At 43.7% G+C, this 21,174-nt stretch overlaps 1 protein-coding gene across 1 annotated transcript; it reads right to left on the bottom strand.

Annotated features, from left to right (window-relative positions):
• Positions 1–1,632: 1,632 nt before the first annotated feature.
• chrnb1 (cholinergic receptor, nicotinic, beta 1 (muscle)) lies at positions 1,633–19,559 on the bottom strand. The gene is made up of 11 exons (XM_076725077.1): positions 19,499–19,559; positions 16,784–16,917; positions 14,606–14,650; positions 13,925–14,034; positions 12,717–12,825; positions 12,445–12,589; positions 11,771–11,956; positions 10,249–10,472; positions 6,503–6,678; positions 3,111–3,258; positions 1,633–2,882 (listed from the first exon to the last, which is right to left on the bottom strand). Exons 1-11 carry the CDS (start codon positions 19,557–19,559, stop codon positions 2,736–2,738), a joined length of 1,485 nt encoding a protein of 494 aa, XP_076581192.1. The 3' UTR covers positions 1,633–2,735.
• Between the last annotated feature and the right edge of the window lie 1,615 nt (positions 19,560–21,174).

Below are 21,174 nucleotides of genomic sequence, written 5' to 3'. Positions count from 1 at the left end.
TTTTGCTGCCTTGTGTCTTGTAAAGAATTCAAGCTGTGTGTTTTATCTCAAGGCGGAATCGGAATTTCAGTTTATGGGAAGAACTCATCTTCAGTTTTCCCATTTTAAGTTCTTGACAGAGCTGAAAGAACAGCTATCTTGAAAGTATCATGGAAAAATCAGACACAATGAATTATGTGTGAACAGTTTTAACATATCAAGCGTCTGAACTGGTGCCTCCCAGTGGTAGAGTCAAAATTAACTCGTGACAGATGACAATATGTATGCAAAGGAAGGGATGAGGTGAAGAAATACCAATCATTATGACTATATCCCATGGACCTGAGCTGGGACAGAAGAAATGAGCTAAAATTGAGATGGAACTTGGAAAAACCTTCATAGAGTGCAGTAGCAGTAGTATGAGTCATTCATAAAATGACAAACAATATTAAGAGCAAAAGAGGAGAGGAGAGAATGATCAAGAAAAGGCAGTTAGAAAAGGCAATATTCAGCAGAGCAAAGGGGGACGTTATATGTTTATAAGCCACGAGTTGGGAATTAAAATTGGAGATGCTAAAAGGTTTCATAGATGCTGTAGAATGAAAACCTGCAGGATGAAGTTGCTGAAGCAAACGTCTTGGCAGGAGCACTGAGGTGTTGTCAATAGTGATGGAGAGAGGTTTTAAAGGATTCACGAGTTTGAGCGGGGAAAAGAGCAACCCGCTCTTGCCGATATTGAGTTTGAGGTGAGCTTGAGGCAAGAAAAAGATAAGCATGTCGAATAAGATATAAAAATAGAGATGGATGTTGTTGCCATAGAAATGGTGAGGGAAGTTCTGAGACGTGAAGACTACACGTGTTATGATCGATGAGGTGAAGGCCTCGGAGCGAACTCTGGATCCTGCTGCTTCTTGAGATGCTTTATGTTGCTTTCTATGACGTTGATGTCGGTATTTCAAGGGTCATAAAGTTATTTTGTTACGCAAGATAAGTCGCCATCTTTCCATTACCTTCCCTGTCTCGACTTTCTGTTATCTCCTTTCTCGATCCTCCCTCTCGAGCTGGGCAGGGTTTCCACTGCAAGAACACAAGCAGGCCATAAATCAAACCCAGGTGGAGAGTTGAGAGAAGGAGAATGTCTCTGGCTTGCCCTCCTGCATGCCATCACTACCAGTATAAATACATTGGGCAAAATGGCCCCTGTGTGTTTTCTGTCAAATAGCCCGTCTCATCAACGCTACAGTTTCATGCAAGGTCAAAGCGTTAGATAATAAGCAGAGGATGGAAATGAGTGCAGTTCAAACAATGCTGCAGCCAGCTCTATCACACTGAAGCATTATCGGCGCCATTGTCGCAATGAGCTGTCAAGGATGACTGCAGACTTTCAGCCATCAAATGCTTCAGCACACACATCATATACGCATGAGTGTATTTACACACGCGCTGCAGAAATATCAGGGAAGCCCATGCGGGACTGTCCGGTAACCAGTGCCAGCATGTGTGTGTGTGTCTGTGTGCAGGATTATTGAGGATTATTAATAGCAGAGCGGGCAGGTGACTGAGCAAGAGTCGCAAACCTCACAGCAGCATTCTGACAACAGATGGACCCTTTGATATCCTCCCCTCAGATCTTTATTTAAATACGAAAACAGAATGAAAGGGCAATATTGAAAGGGCAGTTGCGTGTTTTTGTCATGTGAGAGATTCAAAAAACACATGTGGTGGGTGTGTGTGTGTGTGTCTGCGAGAAAGTGAGACATTAAGAGGCACAGGGCTCCTATATAATGAGAATTCCACAGGCTATTGGTGCAGCTGGTGAATTGAGTTGGCATGCTGCTCCTCACTCTGACATAAGAATATCCCCCCATGCAAAACCGGAGCCCAAAATACAAAGAGGATTAATGTGGTCGCAGAAATACCCACAAAGCATGTGCAACACTTCAGCACATTCTGACACAGGGAAATGAAAGGCGTACAGCTTGCTCATTATAGCGTCTGCTTTGTCTTGGTGTTTATGTGTGAACAGCACATATGAATATCCAACACTGGATCCACACTCAGATCCAGAGTCCTTCTGTAGCTAATACACTAAAAACACTCCAGCAGCTTAGATTACATGCGCTAACTTTGGCTTGGTTGGTACATTGCATGCAATTTATCAATGCCCTTGCACAGGTTTGGCAAGTTTTCATGATCCATTTTTCATGTGATTGGGGCAACAGTAATGAGAAGCACTTGAACACTGTTGCTCATTCAGCCGAGAAACCTTAAGTTGTTCATTCAGCTACTTGCGAATTCTGCTTGAATGCAGACAAAACCTTGCATTAATTCTTGAGAGCAATACAATCTGACAAACCTCAGCTACTCAAACGACATGCCATCCTCTAAGGGTAGGTGGACTAAAGATACATGCACGCCTGCTCGAGTTTAGCATCCAAAAATTGACCTGATTCCTCAAATTTTGTGTTAGGAATTGCAGCTTGATACAATAATGAAATGTCTTCAGGATGTATTTCAGCATTTGACATTGTCTATACTAAAGGCAAATGAATAAGAGAGACATCAGATGACACTGGAAAGATGAGTTTCTTGCTTGGAGCACATGTAAGGGTTTCTCAGTTGTCACAATGGCCTGATGGTAAACTGCACCCTGAGAATCATTTGGCAGATTATTACAGTGCTTATTACAGCTCTTCTTCCCTGTTTACTGAGGTGGTAAATCAGGATAGCTCAAGAAAATCAAGTGTCCCACTGCTTCAGGGGGATTTGAAGGGGTCGGTGGGTGTGTGGTTGAAGCTGGCATCGGCGAAGATGGCCAAGGTGCCCACTGTGGTGAAGACAACAAAGATCCAGAGGAACATGCGGTCCACCACCATGGCCACGTACTGCCAGTCCTCCTTCAGCTGTATGAGGACGGATGGATGAAAGGGGGGGAAGAAACAGAGTGGAAGAGGATGAAGGTGGAATGGGAAATGAGTGAGGGGACATAAGGACGGAGAAACAGTGGAGGAACAGGAAATGACAGACAGACAGAAACGATACAATGGCAGAGTTCAGAAACCAAGAAACCACCTTAGTCTGAAAGAAAAAGATGGAAGAGCATTAAAACTCGCTCAGGCAGGTAAACTCACAGCTTCATAGTCCTTCTCAGCCTGCAGAGCCTCAGCGATATATGTGATGGCGTCTATGGCTGACTTGAGCTCCTCGGGTAGCGTGAGGTAGCTGCTGGGGCCGTCAATGAACTTCCTCAGATCTGTACACATGCCGTCTGGGTGAAACCTACACAGCAACACACACACACACACACACACACGAATGTCACAGGGAGATATCTATAACAATGCACAACATTCGATATACCTAAAGTACCTCAGGACCCATTCAAGAGAAACGGAGTGAGTGCACACCAAGTGTCAACATCCAAACTAAACAAGCACACACGAGCTTGCAGAATGTGGCGACGTGCGAGCAGATGTCGGCCCGGGCTAATTAAAAGCTGCAAAGTAGTCAAGCGTTTATGAGGCAGGCTGCACGTCTCCTTTGCACTCTTCTGTCATTCAGAGAGGAATAAAGAGAAGGTCAGCGGAGCTCCCCGGGCTCGCTCTGCCAGTGTGGGAGTCACCGCTCTGCATCTGCTGACTGGGCTGCTCTGGCTGAGAAACCCTCTGTGTGTGTGTGTGTGTGTGTGTGTGTGTGTGTGTGTGTGTGTGTGTGTGTGCGTGTGCGTGCATGTTTCTGTGTTTACCTGTCGCCCTCAGTGACCAACTGTCTGCAGCTACGGTGTGCCAGCAGTTGCTGGGGGAAGCTGGGAGAAGGTCACTGTCACTCACAACAGGTCTAACAGTAGGTCAACTCTGTTTCCACTCTTTATTAAAATCATAGAAAAGAAATAAAGCTGGAAATCAAGCAGTGAGAGTCAATTATGCACAAATATCCAGCTAAACTTTAACTTTTGCTAACCAGGGGGATTTGAAGGGGTCGGCTGAATGTGTTGTAGCTTTAACACACCGCTCCTGAAGAAACTCAAAGCATTACTCGTTAACCTTATCTGCTCTGGTTTCCCCTGCTGCATTTCGATGCACAATCGAACAGAGTGCCCTTGAGCAATGACACGGGGACTCTTTCATTAGCTGCGTCAGACCCAGAGCTCTAAGACTTAACTTTAAGTACTGATACAGCATGATTCTCTCTGCAGGATGTCACAGCTGAAATGCTTGCTTGAGAAATGACATTGCCTGTGAAATGAAAGCATTATTCTGAGCTTATGACATATTTTTCTAGTCTTGGCCACCATGTCTGCCAGTTATGATGACACTGTACTCAGCAAAGTTGCTGCAGAGATCTGAGGACACGATTAACATCAAAGTCCAGCTAAGTCCCATGTTTTCAGTCTCTCTGTAGGCTTTTGCCAGATTAAACCACTTTATGGTGTGCACAGCTGAATTGTCTGGAGACATCCTTCACTGTTTATACACACAACAATGGTGAGTGCAGGGGCCAAAAGAAATCAGAATACTGGTCTTTAAGCTGTGATATATGATTACCAATTTCCCAATATTTCTTGCAAAAGGAGTACAATGTGTACCAGCATAAAATGTTTGTAAAAGTTGTATTAAACAATATTAACCAGAGATGACGTTTTGCCTTTTTTGAAATTTTGAGCATCATTCCCCTTTAATTAAATCCTTATAACTCATCTACTGTAGGTCATTGCTATGACCTTGCCCAAAAAAACATTGCGCTCTGACAAACTGAAATTATTCTCCTTGCAGAACAGCTGCACTGTGCTTTTGACAAACATCTGTTTTCTTATGAAACACCTCAAATATGAAACACCTCTTTCACATACTTTTCTTAGATCCTAAGAAAAACAAAAAAAACAAACCCAGCTAAGATGAGTTGCAGGTCAGACAGCTCACCACCAGGGGGCAGCGTGGCACTGTGTTTTTCACTGGAAAACATGAAAATGGAGGGTAAACCGGACAGCCAGGGCAGAGCGTAGAGCTGCTTGGTATTCAGTGCGGCAGTTTGGGGGTTTACAATGCAGCGCTGCCATCGCTGCTGCTCCTGTGAGCGTGGCGGGTGAGGAGGCTGCGACCTAAGAGAGGTGGAGCCTCCACAGATAGAGAGAGATAAGAGAGGGAGGTAGAGACACACAGTGTGGCCTCGTAACCCCTCTTCCCTTTTTCCTCCTATGTGGCTCAAAGTAACACTTCATCAGCAAGAAGTAAATGACTGTTCAGGAGACTAATTCAACTAAAACTGGCTGCCTCTGGTGCCAAGACATGCACTAAACCCAATTAATAAGGTGTGCATGTGCAGGCTCAAGAGAGATACTGCTGTCTCATCAAATTGTTCTAATAGGGCCCCCCCCCCCCCCCTTCTTCTGTCACCCGTTCTTTCACCTGAACACGCAGTGTCCTGCTCTAATGTGTCAGAGTCAATTTGTGTGGGTCATTATTGTTTTAGCAACGATTCTCTGCCGGCTCCAGTCTTCCCCTCTCGACACACTTCAGCTCTCACAGGGGGTGATTTTTGGTGTGCATTAACAGAGCAGCAGGGAGCCTGGCTGGATAAGGATGTCACATAGTAGCTGGTTTCCAGGATGTACAGTTCCTCATGCTAACAAATTCACCTGAGCGAGGTCACCCATTCCCTGTGTCCACAGTATAGAGGCTAGTTTTAGAGAGTGCACAGTCTGTGGGCCAACAGTGGTCTAAATCAGCTCTTCACTCAACGGCTGCAGGGGTAGCACTCTGTACAACTGTAACCTCTACAGTGCAAGTTTCTGTCTTTTTCAATCTGAGTGCACCGCTGTCACGGCAAACACCTCTCACAGTCTAAACCAAAGGTCAGAAAAAGAGGAGCTAAATTTCACTTCTTCAAAAAGTTGTTCTCTGATCAGTTCTTTCCCTGCAACACCTTCAAAAATGTCTAGAACTGGATTTTGGCAAGTGCAGCTTTTACAGCGAGCATTGACATTGACGCATAGGACATGGGACATGTAATAGGTGACAGTGACTTCTAAGTAGATGTCTAATGTGTTTGCCTTGCTTTAAAGCCTTTAGTGCAGCCTGGACCAAAGCAATAAACCACCTAAAACACCACAGTGCATCACCTTGATTTCTTATTCTGGATAACAACTTAGATACAGGAGGATAAGATGTGAGTAAAATGTGTGTCTTTCCATACTTGTGGTAACTGCTATGATAAATTGTATTTCTGTAGAATGAGTGCTGGATTTCAGAGGACAAATGGAGGCTGTGGGGGAACAGGAAATGCAGGCCAGGTGACTTCAAAGATAACCCTGTATACAGACTTAAATCTGAAACTATGAATGCTAAATGCAAGAAAAGATATGGAAGCTTCTGAATTTCATTTCCGAGCATTATCTAACCTATTTTGGTTTACTTTACACACCTTCAAACATGCACACAGGTTTTCACATGCATGCAGACGCAAACGCACTCCCAAGCCCTAATTGTTACACCTGCAGTTTGACTCTGGACTGCTCTGGTTTCACCTGTTGGGCTTGGGGAACAAAAAGGAGGTGTCCGGCTTGCGGATGAAGTATTCATCAGCCGCTTTGCTGACGGTGATGATCTTTTTCTCTCGTCGGGGCATGGTCTCCAGGGACAGCGGGGTCTCTACTTTTGGCCGCAGCATGCCCAGGTAAGGAGGCAGCATGTGGATGAAGATCTGAAAGGAAAGCCATGATGAAAAGCAGAGAGTTACCTCCAAACAGTAAAATCAGTTTCAGCTGCTTTGCACTTCCAGTTCCTCTGATTTGATGAAACGAAAGGTTATTTAACTGTACTTTCCTCTTTCAGTCAGCAGCCTGTTGGCTCTTCCAGACCTCCATCAATCAGTTTGTTTAGATTCCCGTTTCATGATTTATAGGACAGCTGAAATGTATGTACTTGACCTGTATTTGCCTATTAAGGCTGAGAAATGAGGCAAAAAGCTGAACTGAGCAGTGGGATAACCTTTGAGAACAGTTGCTGGTGAATAATGTGGGTGGAGAAACCAAATGGGTAATGTTTTCCAATTCCTCAACGTCTACTCTCAAGGTGTCCTTGAGCAAAGCCATCAACTCTGGATGCTCGCGTGGAACTCTACAGTAAAGTACTATACTTGGACTGGGCATCTTCCAGATGTCTCTAATTAAATAGCATTAAATGTTTGCTTAAACCTGAGAGAGAGCAAGTAAATCTCATATTTACATCCCCATCAGGTGGGAATTCTTGGCTTTCAGACTTGGCGCTGCCTATCAAAAGAACACCAGAGGAATTTGACTTGAAGATAAAACAGCAAATAATAGGGGCAAATGTTAGTCTAGATCAATATCATAAATGCTGTTTGCCTCTGTAAATGGCTCTTTTATCTGTTCTTTGAAGCGTAGGGATATCCGTCTTTGGAAACGGCTCTTGCCTGTATTGACACATGGATGTCAATAAAAGCCCACTGGCAAGGATCACACTGTATGCTGCAGCTACAATGGAGATTATAATGTGAGGTGAAGCAGCTTGACCTGTTTTATGGTTTCAAAGAAAAACAGTGACTTTGCCTCCATTCCAAATCAAATACACCGATATTCTTACGTAACCTCCTCCAGCTTTTCTGTCTATTCTGCAGTCTCCCAGCACACAGCGACACCTGTCAGTACTTCCCATAGACCAATCTGTCAGCTGACCGGTGAGCCACACACAGCGACATGATCAGTATTAGTAATAATATTTTAGTTAGTATACTTAAGGATGATTTGGTTGCAGGTAAAACCATCCAGATGTGATCGCGAAGCCAAACCACTTCATCTGATTAATTAATGGTTAGCCAAACTATTTCCTGGCGCACTCCGTTGCTTCTGCGCTGGAATATTCCACTTATGACACCTGATCAAAAATAATTGGATCCAGGAAATGCTTCAGTGTCTGTGTAATTAAAAAAACAACGTACACCTGAACCCATCCATGTGACATCTGTTAGATTTCACACATCAAGGCATTTCATGAGCCGGGAGTATAGTAAACTGCACCCTGGAGAGCTGCTCTGCCTATGTGGGCAGATCTGGCTTTACATGCAGATCACAGCATCCAGAGCGACATTGAGGCTGAGCTGAAGGAGCTGAGAAACGTGGTGGCTGAGCAGAGGGAGGAACTGAAAGCTTTCAAGGCTGCACTTGCCACCCAGACTCAGGCCGTGGGACCAAAGTTGCCTTGTCTGTCACCTTGGTGGAGATACATATGAACCATTTGACACACTTACAAAAGGTCATTTTCAACGCTGGCAACATCTAGAACCCAGCGACAGGCACCTTCACTGCACCTGCTCGATGAGTCCTTCACCTCAGCTGCAGCAGCGTAGATGGCTGTGCTCACGTGTGAGGCTGTATGCTTGTATGTCTTGTGGACATTTGATTTTGTCCTTTACTGTGACTCTACAGCTGCTGAGGGGAGATGTTATTGACATCTGTATGTTTCCTGACAATAGATTCGCTGTGTCAGCATCAACCTCTCTGGCCTCCCGTCAGTTGCACTGCAAAGGCCATGAGGTGAGGAATGTCTCATGGAAATAACTGCACAATGTCTCTGCAACATGTACCAGATTTTGGACACAAACGGAAACAAAAACGTGTCTCAAAATGTGGGACTTTTTTCCCGCTTCGATCAAATTCCTGCTGATTGGCTTAGATATGAAGATTAAATTGAAAAATTGCAGGGCTAAATGGCCAGCTTGGAAGTGGTGCCATTAGAGCTTAATAACTGTAATAAAAGCATGCTCTGAGAAGAAAAGTCAATTTTTCCCTCATTTTTCAGAATATAATTATTGTATTAGTGGTATGGTTAGATGACATTTGGTCAGTGATGATTCATATTTACTTAGAATAAGATCGTTTTCAGATCAGTTCATCACAGACACACATCCATTCCTTGGGGCCAGAAGAACAATAAGCATGAGGTGCATGTCTACATCATACATGCATGCATATTCATACACCTTACACTGTAAAGTTCATATTGTTATGTTTACACATTCAGTAAAGACAGAGACATTAGCATTCATTTGGAGTTATGTTTCTAGCTGACTGATTAAAGTAAGCTCAGTATTCACTCACTTTTTAACCTTACATATTTGGCTCACCAGCAAGTTACTAATTTTCTCTGTCTGCTGTTTGGTGCTGGACATGTACCACACAGTGGGCTTCATCTGAACTTTGCTTTTACTGAAAACAGCTGTCTGCTGCTGGAAACAGTCCTGCTGAGAGTGAGCCAACATAACAGGAAACAAAAACAACGAGCTGAAAAATGCAAAAATATTCCGTACTGCTGAGGGGACTGCAAACTGGGGTGATGTCATTTCATACATTGTTTGTTTAAAGCTACTAATTAGTGTGGCTTTAAGGAGAATATATAATACAGCATTACAAGATGAACATAAATAGGTATCTGAGCATCCACAAATTTCACATCTATGAATGTTTTGTACCCAAATCCTTCCTTTCCACCCTTCATGACACTGATAGTCTGAGGAGTAGGAGTGAAGAGAAGCAGAACCTATTATGTTCTTTTCTCTCATCAATCCAGTACCAAGCAGCTTAGTTCCATTAAACCACGCAAATCACCTGCCTATGAGCCTTTCGGAGGTGAATGTTCCCTGAAAGCGTGACATAATTTGGAGCAAAGTATAGAGCTGCTGCTCAGGCCTGTAATTAGCTGCACATAATGTACAGCGAGGGCAGCAGCTACCAATGGAGGTTAATGCTAGAACATGACGTTCAGGGTGTTGAGGACTTCATCCGATAGTCTGAACATAAACTACAACTGCCTCCATTGCACCAAATTAACACAAAAATGAACATTACATGAATGATTTCAAGGCCTCACTATACTACATTTATGAAGGTGTTGATCGCCCACATAATGGATTTCATTAATTAATCCGTTTTTTAGTAAAGTCACACCCTCAGATGTGTGCCCACATCTCAGAAACATATCTGACTTTATTCAGGACATGCTGAGAATGGCTTGTTTCCTGATGATATCCCTTTGACATCACACACCAGGCCTCTCTTTGATGCAGGCTGCTGAGAAAATGAAAGCCTCAACATTGAAGATATTACCCTCATCTTTATGATACAGTAGCTGGTATCCTCCCGAAGCCTCGAACAAGAGAAAGCCAGCTTTCTTTTTCTATCAGATAGCGTTTTGCTGTTTTAGAAATCTGCACCCAGGCTTTGGATGTCTGATCTTTTGGACTCAGGGACCTCACCTTGCGGACCCACATGGGCATCTGGTGGGTGTTGGGTGAGCGGTGGTGCAGGTTGAGGACAACCACACTGAGGATGACAGAAAATGTGACCAGGATCATGGTGAACATGATGTAGTTGACGATGATGGGGACGCCCAGTGACGTCTCTGGGATCTTATCAGCCAGCAGCAGCAGGAATACAGTGAGGGTGAGCAACACATTGATCGACAGACCCATCTTCTCTCCTGGAAGGGGAAAAAAAAGGAATACAAAGTACTTAATGTGGAGAAGATCTTATATCGGTTAATTTTCATAGAAGCTGACATTCAATATTTATTCTTGTTGACAAAAATAACAATCACAGCCTGCTACGACTCATCTAGTTTTACCAGGACAAGGTTTGTTCCCCCTTCAGCGGACTGAGATCTACTATTTTAGCAGCAGCTGGTCCATGTAATTCATCAGTAATGACTCTAATGGAAAATTCATCTCCCACTCTAAGTGAAGCTGATTGGCCGATAGAGCGCGGCCTCCCAGGTGTATTCACTGGTCACTTACAAGCTGTGTTTACCTCAGATTGGTTAGAGTTGGTAGGTAATGAGAAATTGATGTGCATTAGAGGAGTGCATGCTTCCACAGAGAGTAACTCACTCACTTCATCACACTGCATCGCCGCAAACTTCAGCGTGTCAGAGTCTTGGCTGACAGGTGATCTGTGGGACGTGCAGCGTGGCGTTGTGACAGAAAATGTTTTTCAGAGATTACCACTTTAATGTCCTTGACTTGTCTCTGAGTCAGAGGGGAGGATCATACTTTATGAGCAAGCGTGCACGTCTGCAGATTGTGAACAGACCTTGAGAGGTCCCTCAAGCAGAGGGTGAAAGATTTAAAAATCAGAGGGGCAGGAAAAGGAGGAAGCTCCGCGTACACAGATGCCACCTTCAGGGCCGTGGGCAGGATTTTTCGCTATGCTGAGAGTCACGTGTCCATATTCCCCACATGTTTTTGATGAGCCACCAAGAAGTCTGTAAAAAACTTCTTTTTCATTTGCTCTTTTTACTGTTTAATTCTACAGAATATCTACCATCATAGTGATCTAAATGATGTTTCAGAAGCAGCAAAGCCTCATATCTTGTATTTAATTAATTTATCTATTTCCAGTAAGTTAGAATAAACAAAATTTATGTATTAAATTAGCCTTATAAATGTCATTTTGAAGTCAGCCTTTAAAAATAGGCTAAAGGAGGAACTCTAATACCAGTCACCACTTTTTTTTGGAGTGTCCCATGTGTCATGTTCGTATGCTGTCATATATTGTGTTATGGTCACTGTTGCATCTCCATAGTTGAGTGTGGAAATGTTAAAATGAGCACGATTCTCCTCCAGTAGTGAAGTTGGCTGGTGAACGTGGCGATCTGCAGCTGATCTCAGACCATCTGGGGGTACATAAAGGCTAACGAGCTTCACCTCTTACCTCTGGGCCATTTTCTGATAACCTTTGTCACACATAGGATTTATGAATTGATGTATGTATTATGATTACCTGCATCAGGAGGCAGGTAGAAGTTAAAGATGGCGATGATGGTGATGAGGATGCAGGGAAGGATGATGTTCAACACGTAGTACAGAGGCTTCCTCTCGATGATCAGGTAGAAGGTCATGTCCTCATAGTGATCATCGTTCATGTTCTTCCTGCTCGGCCTGTGTCTGATGTGCCACTCGCCGCCCTCTGGACGAACGTTCACATTTGAAGAATTGAGATCAGCAAAACGATGCACAACACAAAGTACAACTCTGCAAAAAAACAAGAGGGTCCAAACAAAAGTGCAACAACATGCAAAAACACTCCTGTGACTATGGTTCAAATATTTAGCAAAAGCAAGCATAAAGTGCCTCATGAGGGAATATTAAATAGAGTGGAGGAGTAATTCACTGTGTCATTCAGGGGAATGTATCCCCCTCAGTACGACTACAATATCATTTACTGTGCAGATGTTACTACCTTTAATGTCTTTTCCTTTATTCTCTAAAAACTGCTTAGACTGCTTAAAGATGCTTAAACACGATATTCTACTGCATTCATTTGTTCACTGATCTAAAAATTGTGTTCTGTGTCATCAAGTGTTTCCCTTCCTTCCTAAAAGCCTTCACATTCCCTGCACTGCTCCATCTGTCCGTCCTCTCATGCCCCCCCCCCCCCACCCATCAGATTCTCACCACTGAAAGATTCGTCCAGTTGAATCTCCCTGATCTCGTTGCCTCTTGAGTCCAGCGCGTACTGCACGTCGATCTCGGTCGCGTCGTACGTGTAGGAGCGGAACTGCATGGTGCAGTTCTGCCAGTCGAACGGGAAATATGTTACCTGGACGCAGGAACAAAGAGGGATGTGACAGGAGCCAGAGAGGAGGAGGAGGAGGTGGAGCGAGCTTAAAAGGAAATGCATGGAAAGCATAGGAGTAGCGTAAGTTTGTGTGTGTGTGGATGCTCACCTTCACTCCACATGAGCTGCAGTAGAGCGCAGGCGGAGTCCAAGTGACTCTGCCATTACTATAAGCCTGAACATGGACGTGCAGGGCCACGTCAAACACCCCGTCATTACTGCAAACAGAGATTTAGATCAAATATGAAACAGCTATGCTCAGAGCGAGTAACATCTGCCTAACTATATCTCATATGTCTGATTATTGCAGTCACGCTGCTCCTTCCATTCTCTCACCACAGCTATAGAGTGCATCAACATTTGGCTGCAGTCCCGTACTGCAAGACCCCACTAAAACATTTTAATTGGCACGGATGAAATGGAGGAACTCGCCACATTTCACAGGACACGTCTAAGTGCAGCACTAATGCTGGATGTATACAGAGCTGTTTTGGCCGTTAAGCTCATAACACTGTACACAACAAAGACATCAAGTCAATTAGACACAGATTTAACCGTCTGTCAGGAGCCTGCATTTGGTTTTTATGGCTCCGCTAATTTAAGCTCGTGCCCTTAAAGGGGGTCCTCCTAAAACTGCGTGTCCGTGAAGGTGCCGCCGCCGCTGAAATGACCAGCATTGATCATGCACACAGAGAGGAGGGTGCGCACGCTTTTGCATTGGTGTGTATGTACATATTTGTGCGGTTCCAAGTGAGCGCCTCCTGGGCCGAAGCTGCTGAGCGGTGCCATCATTTCAGTTTTCAGGGAGCCGTGCTGCTTAATTGCCTATAAAGTGTTGATGAATGGAGCAGTGGGGATATTTACAGCGGTGGTAATGGGAGGGTATATGTGTGAGAAGAAAAAGAAAAAAAAGACTACAGTCACTGTTCGAAGTATCTAAATTTTCTAATTTAATACTGTGATATAGAGTTTTTCCATTATATAAGTCCTGTACTGTACTATATATCCACTGGGTGCAGCTGTTTTGGCTCCATCACACCACACACAATCTGCTGCCACTTCAGCCAATGTTTTATTTTTATTATTTGTTACTAAATATGTCTTTATATGCACATAGAAAATCTGTCACACAAGGAGCAGCCTCATCAACATCTACAGGAGGGTCAAAACTAAACGCCCCTTAGGGCCAAGGAAGGAACCATCGCGGAAAACAAACTAAAAATCTAAAACACGGAGGACAGCGGCCAAACGGTTTCACCGCCCAGCTCTGTGGTTTTGATTAATTCATGTCAACGTGAGTGCAGTGCTCGTGCTTACTTATTGATGAGGACAATGTCAGGCAGCCAAACCTTCCCCGAGGGGATACGCAACACCTCAATCCCATCATGTTCCTTGGGGGTCCATACCAACCGATGATCTGTCCATTCCTGTTTGAAAAATGTGAAAAAGATCTTGTTGTTTGTTGATGCTGGAAATCACACACGAGCACATGAAAAGGGCAGGAGACAAGAGGGAAATGATAGAAGGGAGAAACTTTGCATTTACAAATGTAACCAATTTGTCATTTCATCAGTTTATTTTTCATTTTTCCGCCGCTGAAATTAGATTCCACGGGGACGATTCCTCTGTGCGTTTGTCCTTGCATAACAAAACATGATTTGCATAATTTTTCATTTTGCATATAGTCTGTATTATTATAACTACTCCAAGTGTTCCCACTTGGTTATTTGTGTATTGGCACTGAGCTGTACACGAAGAAGGAGGTCTTATGCTAATACGCTTACTTTCATTGGAGCTGGAGTCACGGATGAGTCGGTCAAAATAATGTGAGACAGTGAGAAGCTCCACAGTTTCAGGCCTGTGTGTTAATGAAGACTGTGTGGAGGCATTCCACTTCATGCAACTTCCTGTTTGAGAGCCTGCTGGCAGATCATTCAGTGGGTGCTGGGGGAGTCTTGCAATTTAGCCCCGAAACTCCTGACGCATGAACACACTTACCAGGTTCATGACAACAACGGTGCTCATTTCTTCGTTTTTCATATTCTGAAACAGAAATATTAAAAAGTGTGTGTTATTGGTGCTTCACATTCATAGACACGCAACACTCTGACAACACGGGCAACTTGCCAGCTAAGGAGCTGCACACCTGTTTGGAATGTAGCGCAGAAAGGGTCGGGATTACCACAATTATAAGACGTCGAATCCTGTTTTGTGTGTCAAACACACTGCCTTCATCTGCTTGCTAAAGTGATGCCTTTCTGTCATCTAAACATAAGTGACTTTTATGTTAATGTCGCTCAGGGCTTCATTCAGAGCAGCCGTGAATTAAACGCTTTATTACAGCAAGGAAGATTGTTTTCTCCTCTCTCGCGGGCTGCATCACTGATGGATTTTAAAACTTATTTTGCCTTAATTAATGACCATCATGAGCACGAGGGACATCAGCCCCAACTTCGCACACTAATCCAATGATTGGTTATTAGAGAGCAAAATCTGCCACCTGTTTTATGAAGTCTGATGCGCACAAGCATTTTACACCAAGATACAACTTTCAGTGAGATGGATGGAAGGAGAACGGCCCTTTAAAAAGTCATCCGACGACACTGTCCAGCGCGGCCTTTTGGCTGCTACTGTCTAGTCTTATTTGTAAGGCTTTGTTTAAAATCAGTTTTAAGAACTTGGACTGAACCCACTGACAATGCATTAGCTAGATTACTGGCAGTATTGCTTTGCTGTAGAAGCGTGCTCCATTGTTACATCAAAGACAATCAGAACAAATTGGGTAAATGAGCTGACGCTTTTTAAATGGAACCCGAGCTCCAGTGATCACACTGCACCGTGCTCGTACAAGAGGGCCGATGACACAGATCACATCAAGAGTCCTGGTGCTGGAAATACAGCCTGTACTTGTTGATATTAGCTCCAAACCAGCACACAAAACAGCTGACAGTCATTTGAGATGCTGGCTGGTTTGACTGCAATGTACACACACACACACCGGCTACTTCCAGGACAGAGTTCATGATGCAGGCTTTGGTAAAGATGCATGTGTGTGTGTGTGTGTGTGTATGTGTGTGTGTGATTGTCTATCCAGCAGGAAGGTGGAGCTTCTCTGAGCCGGGCCTGCTATTTAAAACGCTGGGAGGAATGTCAGGGAGACAGCTGGGACAGGGAGAGGGAGGGGGTGGGTGGGGTAGAGGCAGGTTGACTTAAACCATCTCTCTCTCTCACATACACGCACACACACACAAACACCGATCTCATCACTGACCTGTCACTTACTCATGCTTCCTGTAAGTGTTTGACTTCGCCTCAGGACGTCTCTCTGGGGGGGAATGTTAATAATAACTCTGCTGTTATCGAGCTGACTAGTTCTGGGCAGACGGGGGCTGAGCGTCCAAGTGGGTCAGTATTCAAGATCATTCCACTCCAGAACTTTAGGGCCCCATGTGACTTCCTCTCCAGAGTAAGACTGACCTTGAGTGGAGGTGTAAGGAGCACACTCGCTGTAGATGTGTATGTACATGCGACACTGTGTGTGTGTGTTGCTATCTTTTCATGCAGGCACGCAGGCAGAAGCCCCGTCAGTGATGCTGCTCAAACACTATTTGCCAGCAGTACTTCACAACAGAAGCTCAGCGGGCCAGCAAGCACTGAATTCTGAACCAGACGATTCTCAGATACATTCACAGTCTTGGATTAAAAACTCTCTGCTCTACATTTTGCCATTATCCTGTCGTGTGTGACTATAGGGCTGTGCTGTAGGTGGTCTCTCAGCATGCAGAGCAACCACTGTGCTTTAAACCTTTGCAGAGACATCTGTCTGTGGGAATCTGATTTTTAAATATGTATTTAGAAGAGCTGTCCCTGAGGCAGTTTTTGGGTACGTTACAGTATCGAAGCTGTCAAGTAATAAGAGAGGAGAAGCACAGAGATGCAGGTGAGGTTTCATGTCCTGACTGTCACATGAAAAAGCTCTCAAGCAAACTAATCTGCATATGGTACAATATCCTGTTTCGAAGCCTTTTTTTTGTGGTGAGTAAGGCTAAGTTTGCATACTATCTTCAACACCATGACCTGCATATTCATGTATGAGACAAACATGCATCAGTGATATTGTTATATTCTGGTTGTGCATGCACTGTATATATGAAATTATATGTGTTGGGGTCTCACCAGTCCAACGAAGGAGGAGAGGACCATACCCACACGGACCACCACCCTCTTTTCTGGGCTGGCTGCTGGCCGCACCTTGAGGTTGTAATTGGTAAAGAGCGTTTTCATCAGAGCCTTCTCCACATCAGACCCACCTGTATGACAGACAGATTTAGGGCTTATATGACAGGTTCAGTTATGGCATCAGCTTTCGAGATGATTGATCGTTTTGATTCTGTTAATAGAGGATTATGGGAAACCCAGCCAAATTAGGCTGCCATTAGTAGCCACTATTCTTTAAGTTCAAGTTCTTTATTGCAAACCAATTCACATTTCTGTCATCCACTGCCTGTCTCTCTCACAGTTTAAAATTCATAAAATGAACCCAAACACTTTTAACTAAAGTTTCTGCCGGGTGCTGTGTGCAAAAACCCATCACACTGGTGACAAGTGGGGGCCGAACTGACTGGCAGGCAAGGTGTGTTGTGCATTCAAATGTGAGAACCAATAAACCCTCGAGCTCAGGGGCTGAGTCAATAGTGCACAGCGAGTGGATGCTTTCCAGAATTAGTTATTATATGAGGATGTGCTGCCCAGCAGGAGATATCCAGACTAGTTGTAGCTACATTAGGGGATTAAAAGAGAAAGAGATATTCAAACCAACACAATCAATGAAACATCCTCCTGGTCTTTCCTAACAAGACGGAGTCCCACCTTCTGCTTCACCACCCACTCACACTGACTGCAAACCCCACAGAGGAAGCAACAGGTTCAACTCAAATGAGTGTTGGGAGAGAGAGAGAGAGAGAGAGAGAGAGAGAGAGAGAGAGGGAGGACCAGTGGCTTTTGGAGGAGTTTCAGTGACTTGGTAACAGGATAAAACTGGGCAGAGTTTGACTTGTTGCAAAGGGGCAACAATGTGCTGAAGCGATCGATGGCCAAATTAAACACATGTGCGTTTTCTTTATCATTTCGTTATTTTGATGTAGAACTTAGTGCATAATATTGATTACAGCCACTGACTTTTTCCTTGTAGGATACTATGTGCCAACATATGTGTGAACTGGTTGCAGAGACATCAGTAAAAAAATAGATCTGGTGAGTTTTATTACAAAAAAAAAGCAACTTCAGGACTAATATATTATCCAGTAACACTGAAAATAATACAGACATAGCTGTAAGAAATGTATGTCCTGAACACTTAATAGTACTGTAACATATATAAACATATATAAAAGCTATAAAACTCCATTTAATAAATACCTTTTAGACCTTAGTGCCTGTGTATTGCCTGCAGACCGTATTGTTATCCAGTAGCAGTTACTATGTGTCTCACAACAGCTTGTAAAAGTGTGAACCCTCCAAAACCTGAATGCTTACATTCCACCGCATTTTGAGTTTTACTTCCACCTATTTGCTCCTCAGTGTTGGAAGGTTAGAAGCATTTATAATCAGCAGCTCTGGCGATGCAGCATTCATCACGTTTGGCACAGCCGTGGCCCCGGCAGGATCTGACCTGACAGGAATAAATGACAACGATCACCCAGCAAGGCACCCCTATTAGCCAGGCACAGGGAAGCATGGCTGCTGATGGGGGAGGCTGCATGGGAGGTGGTTGTACAAGGCTGCAATGTAGCATTTTCTTCTCTTTTCCCAGTTCAGGCTTAAGAGACGATCAAAACCAGTGGGATCAGGTGAGGTAAGACCATGTCAAAGGCTAATTTTGAGCGTGTGAAGGATGCCTGCAGTGAACATAACTGACAGCATTTGGAACTCACTTTGATAAAAGCACCAAAGAAGTCGGGTTGAGTGCTCTTTTTATCCAGAAACCAGTGGTCAGTTATCAAATCAACTGCCTGACGACAAAAAAAACGCATTGATTTCTCTGCAGAAATGGATGTTTGACAATGATTGTTCATGGCTTTTGTGTCTCTGATATTTATTTAAGTTTATAACAGCTGTCTGCAGTAACACAAGTCTTTTCCTTAGAGAAAACGCTCCTTTTCTATTCGGAGTTACCTTGTTTATTCTCTATTTTCTTCCATCGGCCTTCTTCAACTTCAGGTTCGTTTATTGTCATTCAACCATACACATAGCACACAGCTGAAGGATATGTTGTGGGTCCAAGGTGCTACTATATAAATATGAATAAGAATTAAAAAAATAAGTAAAAAAGGGGGAAAAGGGTTAAACAATACCATGAAGACACTGCTGTCCTGTATTGTTTTTTTTTAATATGAGGACTGTAAGTGAGACAGAGCTGCATATCAGCTGCACTTTCTGCTAACGGCTAATTAGCAAATGTTAGCATGCTAACCAGGTAAACATTGCCTGCTGAACATGAGCATGTTAGCATTCAGCTCCAGGCTCTGCTGTCACTGCTTAGCAATCCCCACAGTGTGTCTGTGGTGTGTTTACTTACTGGACTTTATGCTGACTTGTCTTGACTGTGTTCTTACCAGCAATATATTCAGTGTGTTTGCTGTGACACAGAACTTAATCAGGATGACAGAAATTGAATTTTAATATTGATTCTATTCAATTCTAATATGACTTTAAGAATGTACGCCATGTCCTGGAGACACGGTGCTACTGCTATATTATTTCTTCCAGTGTTATTCTGGAAGGTTCTTTTTTGCTCCATGTGACCTTCTACATGTGGCATTACTGTAGTATACACATAAGAAGTAAGTACACAGCCCTGTCACATGCATACTGTGTCAGCTTGTGTCTTACCTGCCAATGTGCTCAGGCTGCACAAGCAACATGCCAGCAGGAGCAGATCCAGGCTTTTCATGGCGACCCCCAAAACCTGAACCGTCTCTCCTCTGGAAAACAGATCCTCAGTTGATTAAGTTCTTTAAAATCTTCTTTTTCTTCTTTTTCTTTTCCAGTGCAGCTCACTGGAAGTCTTCAGCGTAACTTTTGCTTTGCTCACTTTGGACTGTTGTTGTCTGTCAGTCAGGCAGGCCTGGCCAACTGCTGTCTGCTCCAATTACATCCTTGGGGAGGGGAGGGTGCGTGTCAGTGCTCAACCCCCTCCATCAGTGTGAACCAGGCTTGACCCTGCCCAATGAGAGCTTACTTACGCACCACTGGTGCTCAAACTGTGGCCGAGGGACCTGCAGGAGTCCTTGTGGGGTTTCCAGGCAGGTCCTCAAAAAAAGGAGGTTAAATCCAACCAGCAAAATAAACACACATTTTCATACCATCCTCCTTCATCCTGCTGGTTCAGACATTGCTAAGGGCTTACATTATTTTCACACATTCATTTCTGATACATCAAACCTCCTTTAAGTCTTGTGCCAGCAAACATTCATCCTGTAAGACATCCACCAACAGCTGTTGAGTTGATCACTCTAATTAGAATAATATAGGATGAAACCTCGCCAGTTTCAAATTCAGGTACAAACACCACGTCTTGTCCTCGTCCAATTTCCTCTTCCAAGTGATAGATGTCCCTTTGGCCCTGAATCCCCTTTCCTGCTTCCTCACCTTCTTCTCTCTCATTATAATGAAACAATGAAGCTGCGATGCCTCATCAAAATGTTGCCCCAACCCTGAGTCTCACTCAGTGGGTCATTAGATATGACACCTTCAGGTCTACAGCAATTACTGATCCACATTTGACCCTTTGTTCATCCTCTTGAGCCAGACTCTCATTTTCTCTATCTCTATTATCCCTCAGCCCATTCCCTGGGAATTAGGTCCATATTGGACGATTCTCACAATTTATGTCCGACATTCAGCGCCAATGCAGGAAGATCTGTGCTGTTTCCTTTGTGTAGTGAAGGGAAAACTGAGGCTGTGGAGGAGGTGTTTTTGTTGCCTAACTGTAACAAAACTGTGACCATTTCATCTCACCGTAGATGCTATTGCAGAAAACTTGACACTGGCTATTATCTGGGTTTTTGCGTCCTTATTACAGCAATAGGATTGTATTCCTCCAGTCTCCGAATGTGGCGTTCAAATACACTAATTTGCCTCAGTGGCAGGGTCTTTGTTAATGAAAAACACATTGAAACTTCTGCCATATTTTTCATGCTTTACTTAAATAAAACCGAATTTCAGTGTTCTGTTTTGTGATCATCCACTGACAAGTTTCTTAGCTTTCCATTGATGTCAAACCTATCTTTGAGTGTCAAGTACAAATGGAGAGCACTGAATTTTTCCACAGTGATAAGTTACCTGGAGCTTATCTAGCAATTTATTATAAAAAGTGCAGCCAAGAAACTGATCACCTAGTGGCTAAAACACCTTGCTGTGGATGCCATATACACACTTTTTTAAATTAGTGTCTAGTCTCTGTTCTTGGCTGTTGCAGTTAGGGTGTAAAATTTGCATTTATGCTACAAAATGCGTGGTAATCTCATACAGTCAACCGCTGTATTAGCAGGTCAGTGTAGAGGTGA

The sequence above is a fragment of the Chaetodon auriga genome, chromosome 24 (genome assembly GCF_051107435.1).
Source record: "Chaetodon auriga isolate fChaAug3 chromosome 24, fChaAug3.hap1, whole genome shotgun sequence".
In the NCBI taxonomy this organism is placed as follows: domain Eukaryota; kingdom Metazoa; phylum Chordata; class Actinopteri; order Chaetodontiformes; family Chaetodontidae; genus Chaetodon; species Chaetodon auriga.
This window is presented reverse-complemented; position numbering and strand designations above follow the sequence as displayed.

What these genes read in the sequence shown, in the direction of transcription:
- chrnb1 (XM_076725077.1), bottom strand. Translation starts at nt 19,559, where the DNA reads ATGAAAAGCCTGGATCTGCTCCTGCTGGCATGTTGCTTGTGCAGCCTG. An exon ending in CAGCCTGAGCACATTGGCAG is followed by an intron (nt 16,918 to 19,498) that starts GTAAGACACAAG and finishes TCTGTCATACAG; the next exon opens with GTGGGTCTGATGTGGAGAAG. An exon ending in TGCCCATGTGGGTCCGCAAG is followed by an intron (nt 6,679 to 10,248) that starts GTGAGGTCCCTG and finishes CTTTCCTTTCAG; the next exon opens with ATCTTCATCCACATGCTGCC.